At 40.4% G+C, this 22,475-nt stretch overlaps 3 protein-coding genes and 1 non-coding gene across 16 annotated transcripts in view; 2 read left to right on the plus strand and 2 right to left on the minus strand.

The window, feature by feature from the left end:
- Positions 1-561: 561 nt before the first annotated feature.
- Positions 562-13,581, plus strand: sh3d19 (SH3 domain containing 19). 5 transcript variants are annotated; one of them, XM_067499810.1, is made up of 21 exons: positions 562-692; positions 5,522-5,561; positions 6,362-6,402; positions 6,671-6,710; positions 6,923-7,061; positions 7,390-7,561; positions 7,657-8,691; positions 8,787-8,903; positions 8,980-9,104; positions 9,463-9,503; positions 9,613-9,826; positions 9,917-9,985; positions 10,077-10,214; positions 10,310-10,382; positions 10,609-10,739; positions 10,826-10,884; positions 10,977-11,206; positions 11,704-11,738; positions 11,896-12,082; positions 12,972-13,078; positions 13,161-13,581. In XM_067499810.1, the coding sequence occupies exons 1-21, from the start codon at positions 623-625 to the stop codon at positions 13,269-13,271; spliced, it is 3,174 nt and encodes a 1,057-aa protein (XP_067355911.1). In that variant the 5' UTR covers positions 562-622; the 3' UTR covers positions 13,272-13,581. The 5 variants fall into 5 exon arrangements, with proteins under 5 accessions (XP_067355911.1, XP_067355908.1, XP_067355909.1 ...); XM_067499807.1 differs by having other exon boundaries at positions 565-692; positions 7,369-7,561; XM_067499808.1 differs by having other exon boundaries at positions 565-692; positions 7,369-7,561; positions 12,975-13,078.
- Positions 13,582-13,895: 314 nt separating this feature from the next.
- Positions 13,896-17,621, minus strand: rps3a (ribosomal protein S3A). Its single transcript, XM_067499824.1, has 6 exons — positions 17,470-17,621; positions 16,740-16,843; positions 16,144-16,331; positions 14,664-14,872; positions 14,378-14,487; positions 13,896-14,064 (listed from the first exon to the last, which is right to left on the minus strand). Exons 1-6 carry the CDS (start codon positions 17,529-17,531, stop codon positions 13,937-13,939), a joined length of 801 nt encoding a protein of 266 aa, XP_067355925.1. The 5' UTR covers positions 17,532-17,621; the 3' UTR covers positions 13,896-13,936.
- Positions 14,229-14,299, minus strand: LOC137124718 (small nucleolar RNA SNORD73). The gene has a single exon (XR_010914028.1). It is a non-coding gene; the product is annotated as a small nucleolar RNA SNORD73 (small nucleolar RNA).
- Positions 17,622-21,110: 3,489 nt separating the features above from the next.
- Positions 21,111-22,475, plus strand: part of lrba (LPS-responsive vesicle trafficking, beach and anchor containing) — a 168,358-nt gene continuing 166,993 nt past the window's right edge. For all 9 annotated transcript variants that reach the window (XM_067499797.1, XM_067499798.1, XM_067499801.1 and 6 more), the window contains exon 1: positions 21,111-21,971. In XM_067499797.1, coding sequence (XP_067355898.1) covers positions 21,786-21,971 — 186 coding nt within the window. In that variant the 5' untranslated portion in view covers positions 21,111-21,785. The remainder of the gene's footprint in view (positions 21,972-22,475) is intronic.

Raw genomic sequence — 22,475 nt, forward strand, 5'->3', positions numbered from 1 at the left:
GATGTAAACGGAAGAAAACGTAACTTGGTGGTGGTTACTACATTGACATCAGACAACTTCTGGGCCCGGAGTCTTTTGTTTTGGAATCACACAGGGTAAACAGATGATATAGTCTGTGAGCGACATCTAGTGGAATAGTAGTTAAATTGCAACTTCCCCATTATGAAAGAAATTATTTGTTTTTTAAGAAAAAAAAGGTTAAAATTATTTCAGCTGAATTCTTACACAGTGAATCTTTCTCCCAAAATGTTCTAAGTAGAGATTAGAAGACACTTTACTGCTGTCTGGAAGGGAGCAGACAATTGCAAATGCAACCAAATTCTCTACGAACGTCTTTTACACAGATGCAGTTGAGGTTGAGATCAACTAATAAATAATGGCTTGTATTTAAAAATAATTATGTTTTTACTGTGGTTGGCAACAGAATCGGTTGCCCTGCGCTCCGGACAGCCAGTGGCACCACCTCCATCCGCAGGGTGTGCGCCGCTGTGGGCAGGACACACTGAACTTTCTAGTGGACAGGTCAGTCTTTGAGGTTTTGTCGTAGACAGACGAATGAGCACCCAGCTCGTCTCAGAAAGTTTGCTTTATTTAGTTTTCCTTAATTCTGTTTAAAATCCTGATGGCCGAAGCCCGATGGGAAGAGGATGGAGAGCGGGAGCGCAGAGATCGGGACAGAAGTCAGACACCAGGTACGGTTGGTAGCGGGGTAGACGGACACACAAAGGTCTCTATAATGAAATGTTCTGTTGTTGAAATGCAGCATAGAGAAGAAACTTTATTTTTAGTTGACACTCAAGTGCGATTGGATGATATCAGCTACATAAAAAAACATGCCCTTTTTTGCGCTTTAAATGTGTATTCATATGAAATGCTACTTCAAAATGAGGGAACTGTCACAAAACACACTTTGAGAGTCTGTTGGTTGATTTTCCCAGCATCCAGAACTTAATGGAAACCAGTGCATTCAAAATGTAGAGCAGAAATAATTTGGGGAGAGGGGTTAAGCAGCTAAAACAGTGGCATGGCCCACTCTCAGTTAGAACTAGAACACTCAGTTCTAGTTATGTTTTGGTGGGAACACAGTGAATAAATGATCATTGCATTTATGAAATTTCACAAGCTGTAAAAATACACAACTTTCGATTCAACTAATCTTAGTAGCTGGAAGACACGGTGCTGACAAAAAGCTGAAAACTTTATGACATCATTCATGTTTTCAGTCAAGCACCGAGTCATTACACAGACTTTGGCCACACGTGTCATTTATTGCTGAAAAAAGAAACAAGACTGTTCATCCAGTTATTTTTGACTATAGTAACCTACGAACCTGGTAATTTAATGAACAAAAACTGGCTTTAGTCTCTGGTCTGGTCACAGGCAGTAAACCTGCATGTGTCTTAGATACAATGTCCCTCCATGTCCCGTGTGCTCTGCCCTGCTGTCCGCACCCAGTGTATCATTTTAGTCCCCCCCCCCCATCGCGCGCGCACACACACACACACGCACGCACGCACGCACACACACACACACACACACACACACAAAACACAACGGCAAACCCCACCCTGAACCCCACCAGCTGCCTGGATGGGAATTCCTGTCAGTCTCTGCGCAGACAAGCTGCTGTGTCATGAACAAGCTGTTGTCGGGACTTCATGCAGTTTTTCTCCCTTTCAAAATAATGTTACGACATTTTCCATCACGAGTGACTATTTCAGATCACTCGTCTGCATTGACACCATCTAATCATCCCTTACTAAAGGTCTACCTACGCCGCTGACATCCCCTTATTCACACGCGTGACACCATGATCTGTCAGCCTGTCTTGTTTTTCAAGTGAGGCCAAATCTTTTTTGAGCAGTCACCAGTTAACAACAAAGACTTTTCTGGACACACTGGTGCTTTGTGTTTACATTATGAGCCGCTATTTAGTTGGAAACCTGTAAATGATGTGTTTATTGCAGCGTGTTCGAGACCTCACGCTACACACAGCACACTGATATGTCCCGGTTGCTCAATACACTTGCCCAAGCCTACTGAAGAATGCCACAGAAGAGACAAAGTTAAACCCTTTATCAAACTTAATACGCCTCTTAGATGCCCTGGGAGGGGTAATATTGCAGCCGCAGATTGTTTTCCTTTCCTTCCCTGTGTTGCCACCCGTTTCACCACCTGCTCTGTGACTGTTGCTGCTGTGCTGAGTAGTGTCAGCATGTGTTTAAGTGAGAGTGCAGCTGTGAAGGGTAAACCTTTCCTGCTTACTGCTGCATCTTCCTCTTGCTATGTTTTTCACAGCCATCAATGCTCTTCAAATTACAAATGGCGTAGCCATAATTATTAATGCAGTCTAAAACTGTAAATGGTATTTAGGAGGCACGTTGGAAACACCATGTGTTTCGTTTTCTCCAGTCGATTGCTCTCAGTCCTTCAATGTAAGATTTGAGCAGAACTAGTAAAGTTTATTTATAGAGCACATTGAAAAACTAGAGTGTACAAACTATAAAAGGCCTAATGGTGCCACTATGATGTTGATAAAACAGCAGGTCGTGATAAAATGCAAGGTTTTAATGTATTATAGAAGTAATAAAAAGCAGTAAAAATAAAAATAAGTCGTAAATAAAAAAGACAAATAATACAATATACTAGCAGTGTGGTTTCAGGGATGGCAGTGCAGTAAAATAACACAGCATCTATAGCAAAACATTTGGAACAGATATCCTAGATGACTTTGGTGACTTTATAGATTTAGATGTTGGAGGGATTGCTTTGAATTTTGATACAAACATACACAGTCATGTGCTAAAGTTAGAAGCCTCATATTTTGAAATGGCCAAAAGAGTAAAACAAGGTATTTTTTTCCAATTAAAACATTTTTTAATTTACAATTGACTATCACTAAAGTTTAATTTTATTTCATTTATTTAGGGGGATAAAAACGTTTGCACTTTTTGTGATTTTCATTGTTTTACACACTCCCTGAACATTTTTGTTACTTCTGGTATTGAAAGAAAAATTGTAGTAGCTGAATGTAATTTATTGTAAGTTTAGGGTTGAGGTTGCGTCCCCCTACATGCAGTTTCAGTGTAAGGGGATGCAAACCTTAACCCTAAACATAATAATGTTGTACATAGTACACATGTTCCTTCATCATCAGAAGTAATACAAATGGTCAAGGAGAGTGTAAAAAAGTAGGAAAATTAGGACAACTCAGTCCAGTTGCATCCATAGTGCTGCACCTAGAAGGTTTCCGGTCCCCTGAGATAGACTGGAGACCTGTCCAGGGTGGAGCTGGACTTTAATTAATTTCTGATGAAGACACATTTATAAAAGCTAATTGTCCATTAAATATAAGATTTATGGGGAGAAAACAATTGCTGTTTTACTCTCTTGGCCATTTCAAACTAAGGGCCTACTAACTTCTTACTTCTACTAACTTACTGGAACTTAACTGAGCAAACATGCAAAATCCAGGTGCTGCATTTAATTTCAAGTTCAGTTTATTTACTTACCTAAATACTTACCTAAATAAACTAAATTAGTTAAAATTAGCCCAAGTGTTATGGCTTCCTACTGATAATTTGTCAAATATAAATTGAATTTAAAGTGGTTTAATCTTAGAGTACTTTCTTTACATATTTCTTCTGACCAACTATTCTTACATCCATTATGTGCTCAGTACTTTGAGTTAGTCTGTTTGATGGCCAGTCCATTGATAAATATATGATAAATTAAAATATTTTAGTGCATTTTAGTTGTGGGACCTTTTACTTTGTCAAAGTGCAGTGTTGTTTGGCAGAACCGCCACTTCCTGTGTGACCACATTCCAGTTCACGAGATTGGCCAGGTAAACAGGAGAGCTCAGGTGTGATAGGGCCCGCCCTCTGTTTTTATCTCTGTGGGTGTGTGACTGCCACTTTGAAGCTCTTTCTCACACTCGGTGGACCAGGAAGGAGGGTTTTAGTGGAAATATCCAGCTGATCCTGGAGATCCTTTATCAATACTCATCATCAGGTAGGGGCATCACCAAAGAGACAAGTAGTAAGACCTTAGACAGTCAGACAGCTGTGTCCTTGTGGTATGTAATGCTGGACTGCACATGTAAAGGGAAGTGATAGCAATTTTTTAAAAGTACTGGAGCTTAAAGCTTTGTCTTGCAGTTTCTAAATCCTCATTAGTTGAAAGTGCAGCAGTTCCTTTTCTCGCATTTTGTTAAAGTGGAACTTGATGAAGCAGCACCGGGGCACCAGCAGATAGCAAGTAACAAGTGCGACAGGTGGAATTGATTGGTTTCAAGTCAGCAGCATTAACAACAAAGCTGGCTTTAACCACCTGTGGTTTTCTTACTCTCAAGTATGAAGGAACCGATTTGAGTTAATGTACCTCCCAGTGTTTCTTGGCCTGGCAGCCAGTTTTACCGCTTGTTGTTTGAGTAAAACATTCAGGTTCAAACAGTCCATTGTTTTTCCCAAACATGATGTACATGCTACCAGCATTCCTATTCCCATTCATCAAGACCTTATATTAACACAACTGAAAATTTGCTTTGCCGAGGTTTTAGTCATTGTGGTCAGAGGATTATTCAGATACCGCTGTACGTGAATTAGAGATATTAAATTATCATTCATGAGATACAAAAATGACAGCACCACTTTTCTCATATTTCATTTCATGCATATGTGGTTGCGTAAAAACAGTCTCTTCATATTTTTAAATTCCAAAGTAGCAACACATTAACTTTGAGGCTAACTGGTTGATCAGGATTTTGTCCTGTTTTTTCCTGTGACTTGCAGTTAGGTTCTTGTATTTCTAGTTCATACAGTCCTGCCTGTAAGTTGTAACAACTATCAACTGAAATGAAACCATGGCTGTGAATTGAAGTGAAAAAGGACACCTCAGTCTTCTTAAACATGAAAAACTAAATTCCTAAGAAAAATGCACCCATGTTTAAAACCACAGCGTCTTCAAAGACTTGATATAGGGTCAGCGTAACACTATTAATCGCTCTGGGGGAATTCAATTTGTCAAACAAATGATATTAGATGACAGGTGGGATAAGTCTGGAGTTGTTTGGGTTATTTTATTATCCTAGGAGCAATGATACTGTGTGACCAGAAACGTAAGCTTGCTTAAGGAATATTAGGACTTTAACCTTGATAGTTTTATTTTAAATGCAACACACCTGAACAGACGGACATTTGTTATGTGTAAATAAGAGGTGCAAACCTGAGGTTTTATGGTAAAAATTACTTTACTTAATTTACTACAGTAATGTGATAACATTTCTTTTGTTTGATTTTATTTTTATTAGGCATTTAGTTCACTTGACAAGATAAAATAAACTGAATTCCCATCTGGTGACTCTGTTCTCAAACAGATTCTTAATTAATTATTGAATGGAAATGTGTTTACTGTATCATCATGTTTACACCAATGGGACAGTAAATATGAACCATACCATAACAGAGCATTGGTCCACTGACCTCTTTGTTATAACACATCCGCCTGTTTTTCTCCGCAGATCATATTGATAGAAGCAAGACTGAACATTTACATTACAGGTATGTACTGTTAAAATGTTTTCTGTTATGCATGAGTACTTGAAGTAGATTCAGTTTTTTTCTGTATGCTTTTGTCATCAAAAGTGTATCTATTGCTGGAAACAGGACACTAACCTGTTTAACAATGAGATCTGTTGATGGTGAACTTGTGAATGGACTAAACAAATCACTGATGTATCCTCACTGACTGTCAGAGGGAAGGTCACCATGAGGGGGAAAATATAACTACTGCTTTTTGAATTGCTGCTTTATGGCAATAAATAAATCCCGGTCTCATAACTGACCCTTTTAAAGTATTCCCTCAAAACAAGTTTCTGATTATGGAAAATTATTCGATGCTTTATGATATAGGGTATTTCTAGTCTTTGCTTGTATTTATAGAGTGGATAATCAATAAAAATGAACCACGTGAGATGAAACAAAGCCATGGATTGTTGTTTTCCCATCCTCTTACAGCCATCATGCACTTGGCTCCTCTGTCAGGAGAATTTACCCCAGCTTTGACAAAGAGGCTGTTTGTGTATCTTTAATCCCTCCACATGTAAACAAGAAAGGAAATGGAATCTTAATCTGATAAATATGTTCATGTCACGTTAACTCTATCTAATGTGCCTTTTATTTACATGCGCCTTTTCCACTGCATCTTTCTGTTCTCTCAGTGAGCAACAATTATCATTTTAAATTCTGCATCATTGTAAAACAGATTTATTTTTAACAACCCTGTCACCACAAATGTATGAACCTGCCCATCTGTATATCTCTCGCTTCTTCATATGTGATTCCTCCTCTGCTCTTTTCAGTCAAGGACCTCTGTCTTCTATACGAGCTGCTATCAAACGATGTAAGTTTGTCAGAAACGAGCTCAGCACCACACGGCGGGTTTGTTTTCTTAGATAAGCTTTTGTTGAAAATCAGTTATACCTTCTAATATAGTCAAGTTGTTTAACAATTCCTCCTCCATATTAAGTGTGGTTTGTGATAGTCTACAATATACCGTTGAATATTATACCATGTATGCCAGCTTGCTGGAAAGAGAATCTATATGTTTCCAATCAGAAAATAAGGAAAAGGCAATGTAAATGAATCTGCTGTTTGTTTGTTTTTTTTAGCAAGAACACATTCTCCGGCTGACCATCCTAGAGACAGAAGGTAATGTAAATTAAAACCCATATTTACTTCCTGACTGTTATTCTCAAAGACGGTGAATGAAATTGACGTCTTATTTGTTCTATATGCAAACCACAATTCTGGCCAAGATTTATGAGCAAGCAAAAGCAAGTAATGAGTACAAATAGCATATGTTAGTGGATGTTTGCCGTAGATGTGCAGTCTTTATATTCCTGTTATGCTTTGTCTTAAAGGCGACCAGAGATCACCATCGTCTCAGCAGAGCCTCTGGCCATTAACAACTGGTTCCCAGGAACCCCTGTGGTTTTCACTCCTCCTCCTCTTCCTCCTTCTCAGTCAGGCTGGTCTGCAGATGTCCAGGCTGTCTCCCATGTAGGCTACCAGTGTTTGTGAATGCCGGTGCATGAATTGCCTTTTTTGTTTTTTAATCTGTGACTAAAACGTGTTTAAGAAGCCTGTCTCCATATTGCCTCCATATTCTTTGTTAAAAATTGGTACAATTAAGTCTGCAATTATTCAAATAAGGTTATAAATTTTACTCACCATGTTTAAAACTATAACTTCACAATATTAACATTATTAAAAGAAAACACATTACTAACCACAGCATAAGTAGAAATCGGTATATGGGCCAATAAAGTGTGTGCGTGTGTGAACACCTCTCTTTTTCATGACTCAGCCCCCACCATCCTATGACCAGGTGATCCAAGAGAAGACCCAGGAAGAGCACCTTGTCAAGCCCACTGCAGCCCCCCGCCGGTCCACCTGCACCGCCACAAGTGCCACACAGACTGACCCTGTGAGGGAAGACCCCAGCAGTACTGTTCCACAGCGTGTTGCTGCTCGACAGCCAGCTGAGAAAACATCTGCTGGTGAGGAATCGTACACTCATCAGTGGTGTTGATAGTGGGTGCTTATCAGTTTCAGTTTACTTCATTTCCACACAATGGTTTTTGATGTTTTCTAGGTAAAAAACCACCAAAACCACTAAGGCCATCGCTGCCAAAATTAAAAAAACAAGAAACCACCTTTGAAACTGTTGCATCCACTGAGGTGAAGGTTGGAACAAATACTACAGCATCCACAAACACTGAGGACCGAAGCAACTCTAAGCTACATGTACAACAACCCAATCCAGCTGATTCCACCTGCAGCAGATCTGTTACTGTACACTGGGACATTCCTGCAAGACCCCTCTCTAGCCCCAGTGAAACTCCCCCCTGTTCTCCAAGCTCTGAACTCAGACAACGCCCCATTCCACTTCCTCGGATAAAATCTCGGAAGCAGGAGGTTAAAGAGGAGGTCAAAGTTCAGCCTTTGGTCAAGATCAGTGAAAACTGTGACGCTGCTCCGTGTGATTCACAGGACGTTCACACAAATGAGTATTTGAAGGAGCTGTTGGAGGTCTTCAGTGCAGAAAACGAGTGTGAGGAGAACTGTGACGTCACTAACCAATCAGTCAAGGTGTTTCAAGCAGAGGATGTTGTTGGAGAAATGAACATCAACCACAGTCAGCGTAACATCAGGGCCAGGATCCAGGCCTTTGAGAACCAGGCGAGCGCCGAGCAAGAGAATGCAGCTGAACCAGCCAAACCAGATCCGCTACCCAGGAAGCCGTCAGTCAAACCTCCAGTTGCGGCTAAACCCTCTGTAGGTCTTAAACCTCAATTTAGCAACAGTTTTGATAATCAAAATGCAGCACCCACCTATGAACCCCAAAACCCTACACCAGGCCCCAGGCCTCAGGCCCCTAAGAAACCTGCAGGGATGTCGATAAAAGACGAGCTAGAGGCTTTACACAGCAAGGTGGCCGTGCAAAACAGATCATCTCCTCCTGTGCAGCAAACAGCCAACGACCTCTACGAATCCTATGAAACTCCACCAGTCCCTCCTACACTTCCATCGAGGCCTTTTAAGGAACCTCTGAAAGCCAACTTGAACATGAACAACCACAACTCAGCCTCCTTGTTCAGTGACAATGACTTTATGAAAACTTTCTCAGGTAAATCGATTTTTGGCTGATTTTGTTTTTGAGATATTGCTCTCAGACTAATATAAACACAGTACAGCTACCGCATCAGATGTGTCTTTGTTTAGATCACGTCCCTGTCAGGCCCCAAAGCAGTGTGGACAGCAACGGGGGAACTTTCCCCAGACAAAGTATAACAAGGAGACCAACCACCATCAGGGTCCCCAGCAAATCTATTGATTCTGGTAAAGCTTATGATTGTTGAAATGTATTCTAATTCATAATGGAGCGCATGTTTTCAGCATGTCATGGTAAAGTCAGATCTCTTCTCAGTCCCAGATAATTTCTTGGAGGATCCTCCACCCCTTCCTGTTCAGAAGCCTATCGGCTCCTTAATCAGCTCCATGAACCAAAAACAGAGCCCAACGCCTTTCACTGCCTTCCAGGTTAGCTTTTGATCACACGGTGCAGTTACAAACCTTTATTACTTCACAGACACCGTCCAAATGTCTCCAAAAGTTTTTCTACTTTTAATCTAGTCCTAGACTACGACATTCAAACTCCTGAACATCTTTCAGTCAGGTTGATCGTGTTTCTCAGCTATGTTGTTCACCTGCTTTATTTTCTCTCCTTTCCATCAAAAACAAAGAAACTATTGTAGCTCCATGAGCACGCTGCCTACTGTGGAGCTGGAGCTAGCCTTGACTGAATGCTGTGCGTTGTATCCTGGTTTCCATGGTTTCTAATGCTCTAGACATTTACACTGTGTCTGTCTGTGTCTAATAAAATCCCCATCTTCTGCAGGACTCTTTCCAATTTGGCCCAGAGCCGTCACTACCACCTCGGTAAGTAAAAGGGGGGGGGAAAAAACATCTTCTTACATAAAGTTTAAAATGTTGCTGGACTTTGTAATGATTCTACTCTACTCAATTTGATGGTGGCCTTGTACTTTAGGAGGGCCAGTTCAACCAAAACCGTACCACCTCGTCCACCTCTAACCAGACCAGGCCCAGGAAGACCTCACCCGCCGAGCCTTCAGGCAGCAGGTCGATCAAATTCAACACCATGGGACACTTCGCCTAAATCCCTGCCCCAGAAGGCCCAGAGGAAAGGACCTGTCTTACCTCCGCGGCCCAACCCAGGCCACCGTCTCTACAACAAATACATTGTGAGAGATCCTGCTCTGTGCGTGACTGCTTTATTTTGTTTTAAATATAACATGATGAGCGTCTCTTAGACCTTTGCTTTCTCCCTCCAGCTTGAACTTCCCCATGGAATTGCCTGCTTTGACTACAATGGGAGTAATGCAGGAGAGCTGTCATTTCAGGTGACATACCTGCTTTCATGGACACTGTCCCTCTTCCACAGTCCAAACTAAGCCAATCCATCTAATGCCTTTTGTTGCCCTTTTTCAATAGAAAAACGAAGTACTTCTGCTGCTAGAGGAGATTGACCACAATACATTTGAGTGCCAAGCGGGAGAAACCAGGGGCAGAGTCCATAAGTCTCATATGACGGTCATAACTCCTCTTGAATCAGACGTGTTCCCACCACAGGTAACGCATCCCACCTTTAATGAGTAAATGCATGGACACCTGTGGCTGTCTTGCTTCTTTGTTACATTAACATTAAGGGGCTTTGTTTCCTACAGAGTGCCAGTCCAGCTGCTTCTGGTGGAGATGGTTATGGACAAAGGGTGCAGGTCATACATGACTTCATCCCAGGTGACATAACAGTTTTTTGTTTTTTTTTTTCCAACCAATCGGTTGTTTGAACTGACTAAAATAAGGATTCATTCAAAGCATAATTTCACATACTTGAAATTGTACTTCCATTTAGTGCATGCTGGTATTTAAACCTGGCTGACTGGAAACAATACAAGCTGAAATTAAGGAAGCATGGTTTATTTTTGAAACTAGTAGACAGTTGATGTGTATTTTCTTTACAAAGAGGGTCCAGGAGAGCTGACTCTGAGAGCAGGAGATGTTGTGACCATGGTGGAGCAGGTGGACAGCGAGTGGTACAGAGGCACTTGCAGAGGATCTACTGGTTTCTTCCCCATCAATTACGTCAAAGCCCTGGTAGGTTTAACCAATCGATTTTAAAATACTGGCCTCATCTCTTGTGAAAATGAAGCCTGTTTAAAATGTGTAAATTTTTCATTCAGTCAGATTCACCTAAGACTCTACCGAAAAGGAAACCAAAACCACCACCTGCAACAACCAGGTACAATTTCTACATCATAAAACCTCCACACTGATCTTTAAAAATTAGCCTTCATCTTCCTAACACTAGAAATTATTTTGTGGCCTGCGTAGTGGTCCGCGGTGTGTGGCCAGGTTCGACTTTGAGGGGGAGCACAGTGATGAGTTGTCGTTCTCCGAGGGGGATGTGATCCAGCTGAAGGAGTACGTGGGAGACGACTGGGCTCGGGGAAATCTTGGTGCCTCAACTGGAATCTTCCCTCTTAACTATGTGGAAGTTATTGAAGATCTGCCTCCACCTACTAGTCAGCAGCAGAAGCAGCCCTCTAGAATACCACTGCCTGGTATGATTAGTCCATTTATTCTTAATTTATGCCAAGTGAGTTTGAATTTACTTACATAAACATCAGCATGTTTTCCACTCGATCCACAAACCAAACGAGAGTGGCTGTGTCCCCTCATTGAAGAGCCTTTATCCTTCCTGTTCCTTTGTGCCAGCTGGCAGTTTCTCCTCTGTGGCATGCCAGGAATTTGTGCTTCTGTTTCTGTTTCATTAAATGGTTGTGTACAAAAAGTCTCTCAACCATGAACTTGAAGCCTTAACACATTCACGGCTGTTAATAAATAGAATACATAGGTCAGGGCTCATCTCCCCATAGCTACTACCCCCTGCTTAAAATGATCTTCTATTTGTATTCATCACCTGTTCAGCTACATCATCACCACAATTCAGTTAGAATCAAAGTTTCTGAATAGGGTGTGTTACCCCATTAGTACGGTGTAAAACTTTGGTCCCTAATAAGATGTGTTTTAATAATTTAAACATCTTTTTTCCCTACAGGCATGACTGCTCCTCTCAATGCACCCCCTGCTGAGGTAACCATTATTTATAGCAGCAGGCCCATCAGTTAAGATGTTGATTATGAAACAGACCAATAGGTCCTGTATAACAAGGCAGACAAAAAAAATTGATGCCAGTTCTTCAGTCAAATCAGTCACTGTCATCTCTTCTCGTGTCCTGCTCACTCTGTAGGCATCTCAGCCCAGTGAGGCCTGGGTGATGGCTCTGTATGACTATGCTGGGAAATCGGACGACGACCTGTCCTTTAAGCAGGGCGACTATATCCAGCTCATCCATCACCTTGACACTGACTGGAGTTATGGCAGGCTCAGTGGCAGAGAGGGGATGTTCCCCAGGTCTTTTGTTGAGAGTACCACAGGTATGAAGTCCCCATAATGTTGTTGTTAAAACAAAATAATTTTTCTTCTACCTACAGATAACAGTTCATCATTATCTCCACTAATTACATTGAATCACCATCACTGAGGGTAATGAGGACAAATACTTATGTAATAACAACAATAATTCTGTTTATTTATAAAGCACTTTACATTTGTGGGCAAATATCAAAGTGCTAGACTGAGTGTCCCAGTGCTGCAGTGTGGGTGCTATAGAAAATGTGTTAAAATTGTGTGTTACGTGTTAAAAGAAGTGTCAAAATTGCCATTGGTGTGATGGTGTTGATGAAATGGTTATCATGCCTAAAACACTGAAGCTGTAGCATTTCACATTAACACCCAATATGATTGGCATTACTGTTGCAACTAACAGATATTTTTTTTTATTTTGATGACACATCATTTGGCCCATAAACTGTAACAGACTGGTGAAAAATGCCCAATATCAATTTCCAAATCCCAATGTGACGCACATATTGTTTACTGTTTAGCGACTGATCACATGTCCAAAGCTCACATAATGAATTTATAATTTTATAAGACACAGGAAAGAAGGAAATCTGGCTGTGGCATTATTAAAATACTTGAACATAATTTTGCCTATTAAATGAGTAATTTTAACCTAATTGTAACTACTACTTTTTTAAATTTTGCAAATCTATTCCAACACTCATTTATAACATCAATTTGCAGTACCTCCTAAGTATTTATACGGTAAAAATATTTAAGCATTGCTATTTACAGCGTCTTTATTAGTCACTAACTACAGATTACATGCTATGCAGCTAAGAATTTTGTCAGTGAGGTTTTCTGTGACTTATTAAGAATCCATTGGATTGTTCAGTTCACTGACTTCCCAGCCTTCCTCAGCAGGTCAGCAGTCATCTAATAATCAGCAAAATCAACCTGCTGGTGGTGTGAAAGCCAGAGCACTGTACAACTTCACATCGGACTGTGATGAAGAGCTCTCTCTGCAGGTACAGATGCTTGTACACACACATAAAAAAAATTAAGATTCTGATGTATGATTTTTAGAGTGCACGTTTTCCTTTATAACAGGTTGGAAACATTATAACCAATGTGGAATCCATTGATGACGAATGGTTCGTGGGTGACCTGAGAGGAAAACGTGGCCTAGTCCCTAAAAACTATGTACAGGTACTGGGATAGTGACTTGTGGCCTTCACTACAAAAAGAGGGGGACATGGAGGCAACCAGATCTGAGACAGGATTCAATGACAGAAGCTTCGTCAATGGAAATCCACCCTTTTAACGTGAAAACAGTATTTTATGTCCAAGAAATGTAACATTGTTTCACCTTCACCATTAACTTGTTTACTTTTGTAAAACCGACAGCAAAACTAGCTTGTTTTTGATTCTTCCAAGTTTATTTGCACCATCTAGTGGTTCCTGCAGTTATGGCATCACCTGACAATGTTTTCCTTGAGCTGTATTAAAATCAGTGCCATATTTGACACAACCTTGTGACTTTTGTACATCATTAACCACTAATTTTTGCCAAAAACATTTATCATTTTCAAAGCACCAGTTTGCTTTGCTGTATCCTAATGCAGAGTAACATGCAGTTTTAGCATCACATTGAGTGTAAAAGGAATGGGGGCAATGTATAATGAACAGTGTTTTTTCTCACCAATTCACACTGGTAATGTCTCAAACTGAATAAAATTGAACTTTTGTAGGTTACTGAGTTTGATTTAAGTTTGTCCATCCCTTTTACATGTGATTTAGGTTTTGGTATTATGCACAAAAACAGAAGCTAGACAACAGTACAGCTTGTTGGTAATTTACATTTTTTATTAAATCTGTCAGGGTGTTTAGACTGTCTCCTGGATGGGGGGCTCGTAGCCATCAGCCCTCTCCACCTTGGCTCCAGCGTCGTCACCGGATGCCTTTGCAGCACTTCCAGCACCTCCCTCACCGTGGAGCTCCATAAGTTTGCCCACTGCAACAGAAAGAAAGCTTTGAACTCATCTGTATCAGAGCTAAAGATTTATATCTAGGAGTCTAAGATAAAAATGGCCTTTTCAGGTTTCATACTAAAACCCAAATCAGCAAACCTATCGCTTTTTACTTGATCACTGCAAAGTAAACTTTTCCATACAAGGGAACGTCAGCTGATCTCAAAAGGCAGTAATCAGGGCATCATATGGGACCGAAACAGTTTGTCATCACATGTTCCCACAACTAGTATAGGAGATGGATGGAGCAGCAGACGTCGGATGGAGTGCAACCAGTGTTACTGCTGTTTAACTTACACTCAAACTTGGGCTTCTTGAGCATCTTGACCTTGCGGACATAGACGTCGTGTAGAGGGTAGATGGACTGGCAGGCCTTCTCAATGTCCTTCCCAACACTGTCAGGGATCCTGGATCATGACAATACACAATACATTAATGCAAATGATAATTTATTTTTTAAGTGAAGTCTCTGAACTCATCCAGAGACAAAGATGTTCATCAGGAAAAGACAGACATCCCCTGAATGTGCAGCTGATACATTTAAATCAATCTATTCAGCAAAATGACAAAATACATGACTTACAGCTTGTTGACAACTTCCTTTAGGTCGTTGGTCTGAACCTCACGGGTCATAATCTCCATCATCTTCTTGCGAATCTGGCGGACCTGCTGGTGCTGAGCATAGGAAGTCTTTCTAATCTGGTTGGTGCGTTTCTTTGTGAAACCCACACAGAAAAGACGCAGAAGATACCCATCAGTTGTCTTCACATCCACATGGGCTTCAATCATGGTCTGAGGAAAAAGAACCTCATTAGTGTCAGTAAAATGACATTCACAAGTTTCATACTAACACCTACACAGTTGGATATTCACTGCATCCTACAATCAAATTATGTGAGGTAATTCAGCTTTTGAGACACCAACCCATTGATTTACAACACAAAAATATTAAACTACACTTGTTCCTACTACACAGAGCTAATATAAACGCCTTTGTGTTTTCGTTACAAGAGGCTACATATAAATGTCTTGGCTGAAAAGTTCTTGCCTTAATGATAAAGACATTGGTACATCGTTAATATTTTAATCTAAATAGGTGAAAATAAAGGATTCTAATCAAAGTTGATTTGCTAGCTGCAAGATAATATGCCTTTCAGGAGAACTTACTATCACCTGTAACAGTTTATTTTATTATCAGTTTTAATTAAAAAAATTAATTCCAACATTGAATTTCAAAGCACAACACATTTTCAGGTTAATGTGAGCCACTGTCGTTGGACTCTCAGTCCGATGCTCTTGTAATTATGGCTTTGAGTTTCATGGCTCAAGACTTATATGGCTAAATTATTACTTATGGTTCAATGCAGCATTTATGTCTGTTTCGGTGCCTTTCTCCAAGCAAACTCAATGTCCCATTAGTTAGGCATTTCAAAGTAGGAGTAGATGGTCAAATGATTACACCAATATTTTTGATCAAAATCCATAATCTGAAAAGCAACCTTTCACCTGATTTTCAATTGCTTTCTATAGCTTTAGTTTAGGGTGTAATTGTACATTAATTGATTTAAACTTCCCTCAGACTTTCCTAAATTAAAATATTTTTCTGCTTCTAGCTGAAAACCTCCCACAGATGACATCACCTGGAGATGTTTTTCCATCATAAGAAGTTCAGACAATGTCATCTGGAGCAACTCTGGAAGAGCGGGATGACAAACTCCATAGTAGGAGCAACAACATAGCATGTTCTGAACTGAAGGTTACTTTCAAGTGATGTCATCTGGAGGCATGTTTCAACTAGAAGTAGAGATATTTTGATATTGGGACATCAAGGAGAAGTTTAAAAGGCATTTACATACATGTACTACCCAAACATGATCCAAAGAAGCAAGTTCAAAATCAACCTTTAAGATTCATCACAAGAGAGGAACCAAAAACCGTGAGCCTCCGTCACTGGCTAATTTAACTCTCACCATTCCCATGGATCAGCTAAATGTTATACATGTATTCTAATAAACAGTCAAAATATTCATTGAATCTTCAGCACTTTATAACAACTTCATTACCTGCCACTTCTTGACCATTGAGCACATCTTGTCACGGGTCAAGTCCATGCCGTGGAAGTTGGTGAGGCAGTTCTTGCCCTGAACATCTTCAGTGATGAGTTTGAACTTACGGAAGGCCACCTCATCGTTCTGAAGGTCAGCGAGGCTTACCTCGAACACACGCCCCTTCAAACCATCAGAGGCGATTCCTGGTTTATGGTAAAAATAAATAAAATGTACTGGTTAGAAAACAACTAGCTGTAGTAGTCAATATACAAGCTATCTCTGGAGTTGTGGAACTTGACTGGCAAATCGGTTCATCTCATTAAACTTATCAGTACTGATTTGGGACTGAAACAGTTTGTCATAACATTCCCATTGCATTAACAAATGTCCAAATTAAAACAAAGTAATAACTGGAATTCAGTATGTTGCCATTGGTATCTGTATTTACAACATTTGTCAACACCCTACGAAGAATTGATCTTGTCTTTACCTAACAGCTTTGAATAAAAGTGTCTACCAAATGACTAAAAGGTAATAGCAGTCTGATGGCTGCTGGATCATAGTGCGCATCACGTTGTGACCAAAAATTAAGATTTACACTACAGACTTACTGGTTCCCTGAGTCCTGGTGACCAAGGTTTTGCCAAGATTGCGGATGTTAAACATAGCTGGTGCCTTGACATCATACCAGTCCTTCTTGGAGAACGGGTCCACACTGCAGGAGAGTGGGAAACACATTGATGACATCAGTTTAGATGCAGACACAGAACCTTCCAAAACACGTTAAAGTGAACAGCATGTGGGCTAACGGTAAGGGGTCAACTCACTGCTAGCAAGCCGGCTAAGCGTTCACTACAAATGATATTGCTCGGATAAACGGGGACCCCAAACGACAAGATATACAAAGGACTAGTCTGCTTAGGTCGTACGCAACCACGATGAATACAATTTAGCTTGTAGCTAAACGTAGTTTGACTGCCATGTTGCTCAGTAAACTCGGGGTAATTCATGCTAACACTTAGCATATAACGTTTCTGCCTAAAAGAACAAACACGTTCAGTTATGTATAATTTCAGTAAGCATACGCAAAACTCGCTACGGGCTGTACAAATTCTCATTTTAAACTCATTCATATGCTGTAGCTAATGAAGTGCATCTTATAGACACTAAGCATGTTACCGCTCTATCAAGAACCATAGAGGACCGCGACGACGAGAGTAGCAGTGGTCGTCTAACATCGCATTAAAATCGAACTCATCCTACACATTTCTTGTTCTAGACTGGCACTGGTGAAAAGGACAAAGATTGCGCAGTGTAACAGTCTGTACATTTTCTACTTACATCTTCTTTTTGGCACCTTTTTTGCCGCCTTTGGTCAGCCTCTTATTCTTGCCGACTGCCATGTTGGCTAAAGGGAGTGAAAGAGGAGGAAGTAGGAAGTGTCGCGAGAATTAAAGACACAAATCGAAGTCGTGAGATTTGCCTTGTCTCGCGAGTCCCTGCAGCTGTGTTTACCGCCCTCTGCTGGTGTAAGCTCATCAATCTGGTCGTCATGAATAATTTTTTTTTGCTGTGAGGAAATATATAATGGCAGAAAATATTTTAATTTAAATAGTAGTGAAGAATATTATAATAAAAAGTGCTGACAGTGAATACAGAACCAACTGTATAAAACAAGTGATATAAAACACCATATACTGAGAAGAAAGGTTTTGAATAATAAACAAAATCAACATTAATGATTCAGAAGTGTTTCCATTTTACAGTTAATGTATAGTAATTTCTATACTAAATTAAAAGTGGTGCAATTTTAATTTGGTAACATATTGTACACACCCATTATTTATTTTGGACTTTATACTAGGGTTATAAAAATAAAAAATAAAAAAGCAGTATCTGTGGCATGATTATTTAAATCATAAGAGAAAACCTGTTACTCCGAACAGGATGAACCAGTTACTGCGTTTTAACATGTCTCTTAAGCACGTTCAGCCTGTTATTCGCCCACTCTGTTGAGCTAACACAAAGAAAAAAGACGATTGCTGATAAATTACACCCAGTTGGCAGTTTATTTAAAACTAAATAATGCCTTAAATAATGATTCAAACACATCCTTCCATCATGAAGGTGGTACTGTTCAGTTTTCGTTCAGTCTGTATTACAGAGTTATTGATAATTTTAGAGTATATAGGCTAGTTTGTATGATGACTTTGTAAGATAAAATCCATGGAAGTGTTTGCTGACATAAGTATGAACAGTGTCATGAATCAGCCAGTCTGTGAAGTAAGCACATTCATTTATTTGTGTCTTAACAAATAGCAGAGGCCTGAGATACAGGGTCTCAGTGCATGGAAGAAAAATTTGAACATGTAAATTTGGAAGGTGAAAACTCCCAATATAAGCAGTGACACTACAGACACAACTTAATATACTGTATCTATCAGGTTTGGAATCATCTTCACCTTTTTATACTGATTAGCATTAAATCAATGACAGGTTTAACCTGTTTGGCATATTGTTTTGTCACCATGAATGTAGTTTTCTCTGCTTTCAGGGCAGTTAAGGTGAGTCTTGTAGGCTTTCATAAGACACATTCTTTGAAATACAGTAAGCCTTTGGCAAGCGCTCATTGATTTAACTGTTATCTTCTAGGAAGCCTCCCTACATCTAGCCTGTTTGCTGAAAGCTAATAATACGTTTTACACAAAATTAGTTGTGGACATTGCTCATATATACTCATTTTATGCTCATATAATAAGAGTTTATAACAGGATGCCAGCAAGAGAGCTAAAAAAAAAAAAAAAAGATTATAGTAAAACTTTGACATGTCACTGAAGTCTCATTATCTCTGTAGCACCCGCAATAATAATCCATGACTCATGTTCAATTCAAAGGTCAGTAAAAGCTTTTGCAAGCCTTTTTTAAAGTGAATCTCTAGGCTGCAGTGAACAAGTCTGCTGATTTCAGGTCATCACATCAGAGACGAGGCTTGTGTCTCATGGGTGGTGCCACCGGCTTCCATGACTCCCAGCTTCCCTGAGGCCTCAGCTACTGCACTTAACTGGGAGGTCAGGGGTAACAGTGACGTCTGCTGCTTCTGTGGTAACAACATCCATAGCTGCTCAGCCATCCTGCAGAGCAAATGTGACGTCAGTATGAATAGAGAAAGCAGAAGGTGAATACTTTATATTAATATGTAGAGTATTTCCACAGTGTTTCCAGAATTAATTTGATTGGGGTTTTCTCTCAGGCAGTAATGAACATCATACCCCATCTATTTAGCTATGTAAACATCTCACATGTAACAGGTTATTAGTGGTGATTTTAAAAAGGCAAACAAAGAAGAGCTGTCATTTTGCTTTAATGTTTGGTGTTCATTGCTGTGGGATGCAGAAATCTGCCATCGTGATGCTCTGCTCCAGAAAAACATGGTTCTACTTGTATTCATCATCGTGAATAAGATTGTTATATCTTATTAAGTTGTGATTTTTACAATTGCTGAATTATTATTTTTATGTTTAATTTTTTTTTAAAACAAATAAAGAATTCATCATTAATTATGGGTTTTTGTTCTACATACAGTGTATAGCTACGTTTCATAGAAAGCATGGTGAAGATTTTGCTAAATGTCTTTTGACAGATCAATCAGATAATGTAAAAACGGCACCCTGTTAAAAAAGGGCCTCAGTTTTTACTGCATTGTTGTTAGAGAATTTTAATGAACATACAAATCACTATAAAATCACCTTGTCATGAATTCAAAAGAGACATTATAATCAAAGTCTTAATTATCTAATTTAATTTCCTTTTATGTTTGTAGTGTGTCAGTTACTTTTTGTTATTTGAATATTTACACTAAATTAAATTTTATATTTTGTCAGTTTATATCTGTGTCTCTTTGTACTTTTGTAGTCTTTAACAGGCACTTCATTCAGATGCCCTGGTCTGTGACCAGTAGGCTGTTGAGTGATGGATTCATGGGTGGATCATAGGAGAGATGGTTTGTTTGAGAAGTTCACATACTCAATACTCAAGTCCAAGTCTTTATTGATGATCATGATTCAAGATTCAGAACTTGAATAAAGAGCGACTTCACCAACTTTCAACTTTAGTGGCTTTAGTTTAGGGTGTAAATAAACATGAATGCTTTTAAACTTCCATCTGACCTCCCTATATTAGAATATTTCTCTGCTTCTAGCTAAAAGTTCCTACAGATGACATCACCCAGAGGAGTTTTTCATCATTAGGAGTTTAGATGATGCCATCTGGAGATGCTCTGAAGAAGCAGGTTGACCATGATTACCACCTCCATACTATGACCAACGAAATGACATAATCTGAACTGAAGGTTCCTCCAAGTGATGTCATCTGCAGGCGTTTTTCAGCAAGAAAAAGAAAGATATTTTAATGTAGGGAAGTCTATTTGCATCGATGTTCATGTACTACCCAAATAATATCAAAAGAAGCAAGTTCAATGAGTTTAATAGTGTAAAAAGTAGGGCAGAGTATTTCCCTCTAAACTGTAGTAGAGCACGCTACAAGTAACATAAAATGGAAATACTTCAGCTAAGTAAAACTACCTCAACCTTGTACGTAGGTATCCTACATTACTTGAGTAATTATACTTAGTTACTTTCCTCGTTTCTTAGTTCGACTCTGCGACCTAGGCTCGTGTACTGTGCTCTGTACCACTGTGGGTTAGAGGTAACAGGGACCCAGCAGCACAGTTTCGCCCTAAAGCCCTCTGACAGGTAAATCCAATGGTACAGAAAATGAATAAAGATGGCAGTGACTATAGATGCTGACTGAATCGCTGTGTGTGTGTATGTGTGTATGCGTGTGTATGTGTGTATGTATGTGTGCGTGTGTATGTGTAAGCCACCTGAGCTGCACACCTGCAGTTGAGCTGAATAGACCCAGCTCCTCACTGCGCATGCTCCGCTCACTCAGGGGCAACTGTCATGGCGCTGACGAGCTGAAGCTACCGGGGTAAAGCAGGAAGAGGCAGCGGCGCAGCTCGCTTCACGCTGACGTTCATCCAAGTGTGTGGAGTTCGCGGGAGAGGAACGAGCGGACTTCTGCCCTTTATCGACTTCTACCGGAGCTGCCGACGGCATTGCCCCCGTCCACTTTGTGAGTTTCGGCTTGTGATAAGCGCGCTGCCTGTCAACTGTGAGGACTCGGTGGTGATAGCAACTTCCACTGCTGAGCGGAGGCACAAAGTCACTGTATCCTCCTTTGCCGTCGGACCGAGCTGAGGAGAAAAGCTGCTTGAGAGCAACCACCGTTTCACCTGCCTCCCCCCTTCTTACCTGCAGCACACTTCCTCCCGGCTTCTGCCAGCATTAATCCGTCCGTCTGCTATCAAGTTACGGAGCAGAGTAGAGGAGCACTTCACTGTGGAGGGAAGCGGGGACATCTCCCGTCTGTCCCCGACTAATTCATTCAATTTGAGCTTTTTCTGCCCACTTTCGAGGCTCAATCGTTAAAACAGTTTTGGATGGGGAGGAAGGCGTTTTGCTTGTGTGCCTGCAGACTGACAACAACTCAGCCGAAGAGGAGATAGAGCCCCCTTTCTGCTCCGACGTCGGCATCATTGGAGGTGAACAGGTGCCTTACCTGTGAACGCCACCTGTCCCGTCCTCCCTTCCGTAGCAATGGCTAGCGAGGAGCCAGCGGGCGCTGCGCAGTCAGGCGATGGAAAGGACGGAAAATCAGGCGCCATGGCGCTCAACCCCGCAGTACCGATCAGGGGAATAAGGATGAAATTTGCCGTGCTGGCTGGCCTGGTGGAAGTTGGGGAAGTTTCCAACCGAGACATTGTGGAGACTGTGTTCAACCTGGTAAGCTGATTAGGAGAGCTCAGAATAGGCCTTACACAGCACTGTCACGCTGTAGTAGCTACTGACTGTGACATATAAAGGTTTGGAAAAGTCTGACATTACAGTTGCAATGAAAGGCGTTGGTGATCTTAAAGCATGTAACACCAGGTGTGTGTTGAGGCTTAACGGCGGGCAGCCTCCATAAGAAATGTGTAATGAGTCATAGATGCTTTATTTATTACTCTTATTATGCTTGTTTCCTTGAAAGGAAATAGTTTTCTGTTTAACTATTGCATACCAGCTACCCCCTTGCCTCAGTCCTTAGGTTTTTCAGAAGTGTTTAAGTGCTCTGTTGCCCCTATTTAGGCTCATCTGTAGTTTTTTGCTTTTGTTTGTTTAATTTTATAGTGTTGTTAGATACAGCATAATTATGTTTGGGTAGAGATATTTATATTTCCAGTAGGAAAAATGAGTGAAGACACAAAATTAACAATTATGTCATTGTTTTTATTTGAAAAAGACATG

The sequence above is a fragment of the Channa argus genome, chromosome 3 (genome assembly GCF_033026475.1).
Source record: "Channa argus isolate prfri chromosome 3, Channa argus male v1.0, whole genome shotgun sequence".
In the NCBI taxonomy this organism is placed as follows: Eukaryota; Metazoa; Chordata; class Actinopteri; order Anabantiformes; family Channidae; genus Channa; species Channa argus.

Coding starts and splice junctions, on each gene's coding strand:
- sh3d19 (XM_067499807.1), top strand. CDS start 623: ATGGCCGAAGCCCGATGGGAAGAGGATGGAGAGCGGGAGCGCAGAGAT. Junction 9,986..10,076: donor CAGGAGAGCTGTCATTTCAG/GTGACATACCTG, acceptor CTTTTTCAATAG/AAAAACGAAGTACTTCTGCT. Junction 10,383..10,608: donor CATACATGACTTCATCCCAG/GTGACATAACAG, acceptor TTCTTTACAAAG/AGGGTCCAGGAGAGCTGACT.
- rps3a (XM_067499824.1), bottom strand. CDS start 17,531: ATGGCAGTCGGCAAGAATAAGAGGCTGACCAAAGGCGGCAAAAAAGGT. Junction 14,873..16,143: donor CAATGGTCAAGAAGTGGCAG/GTAATGAAGTTG, acceptor CTTTTTCCTCAG/ACCATGATTGAAGCCCATGT. Junction 14,065..14,377: donor CAAGAAGCCCAAGTTTGAGT/GTAAGTTAAACA, acceptor TTTCTGTTGCAG/TGGGCAAACTTATGGAGCTC.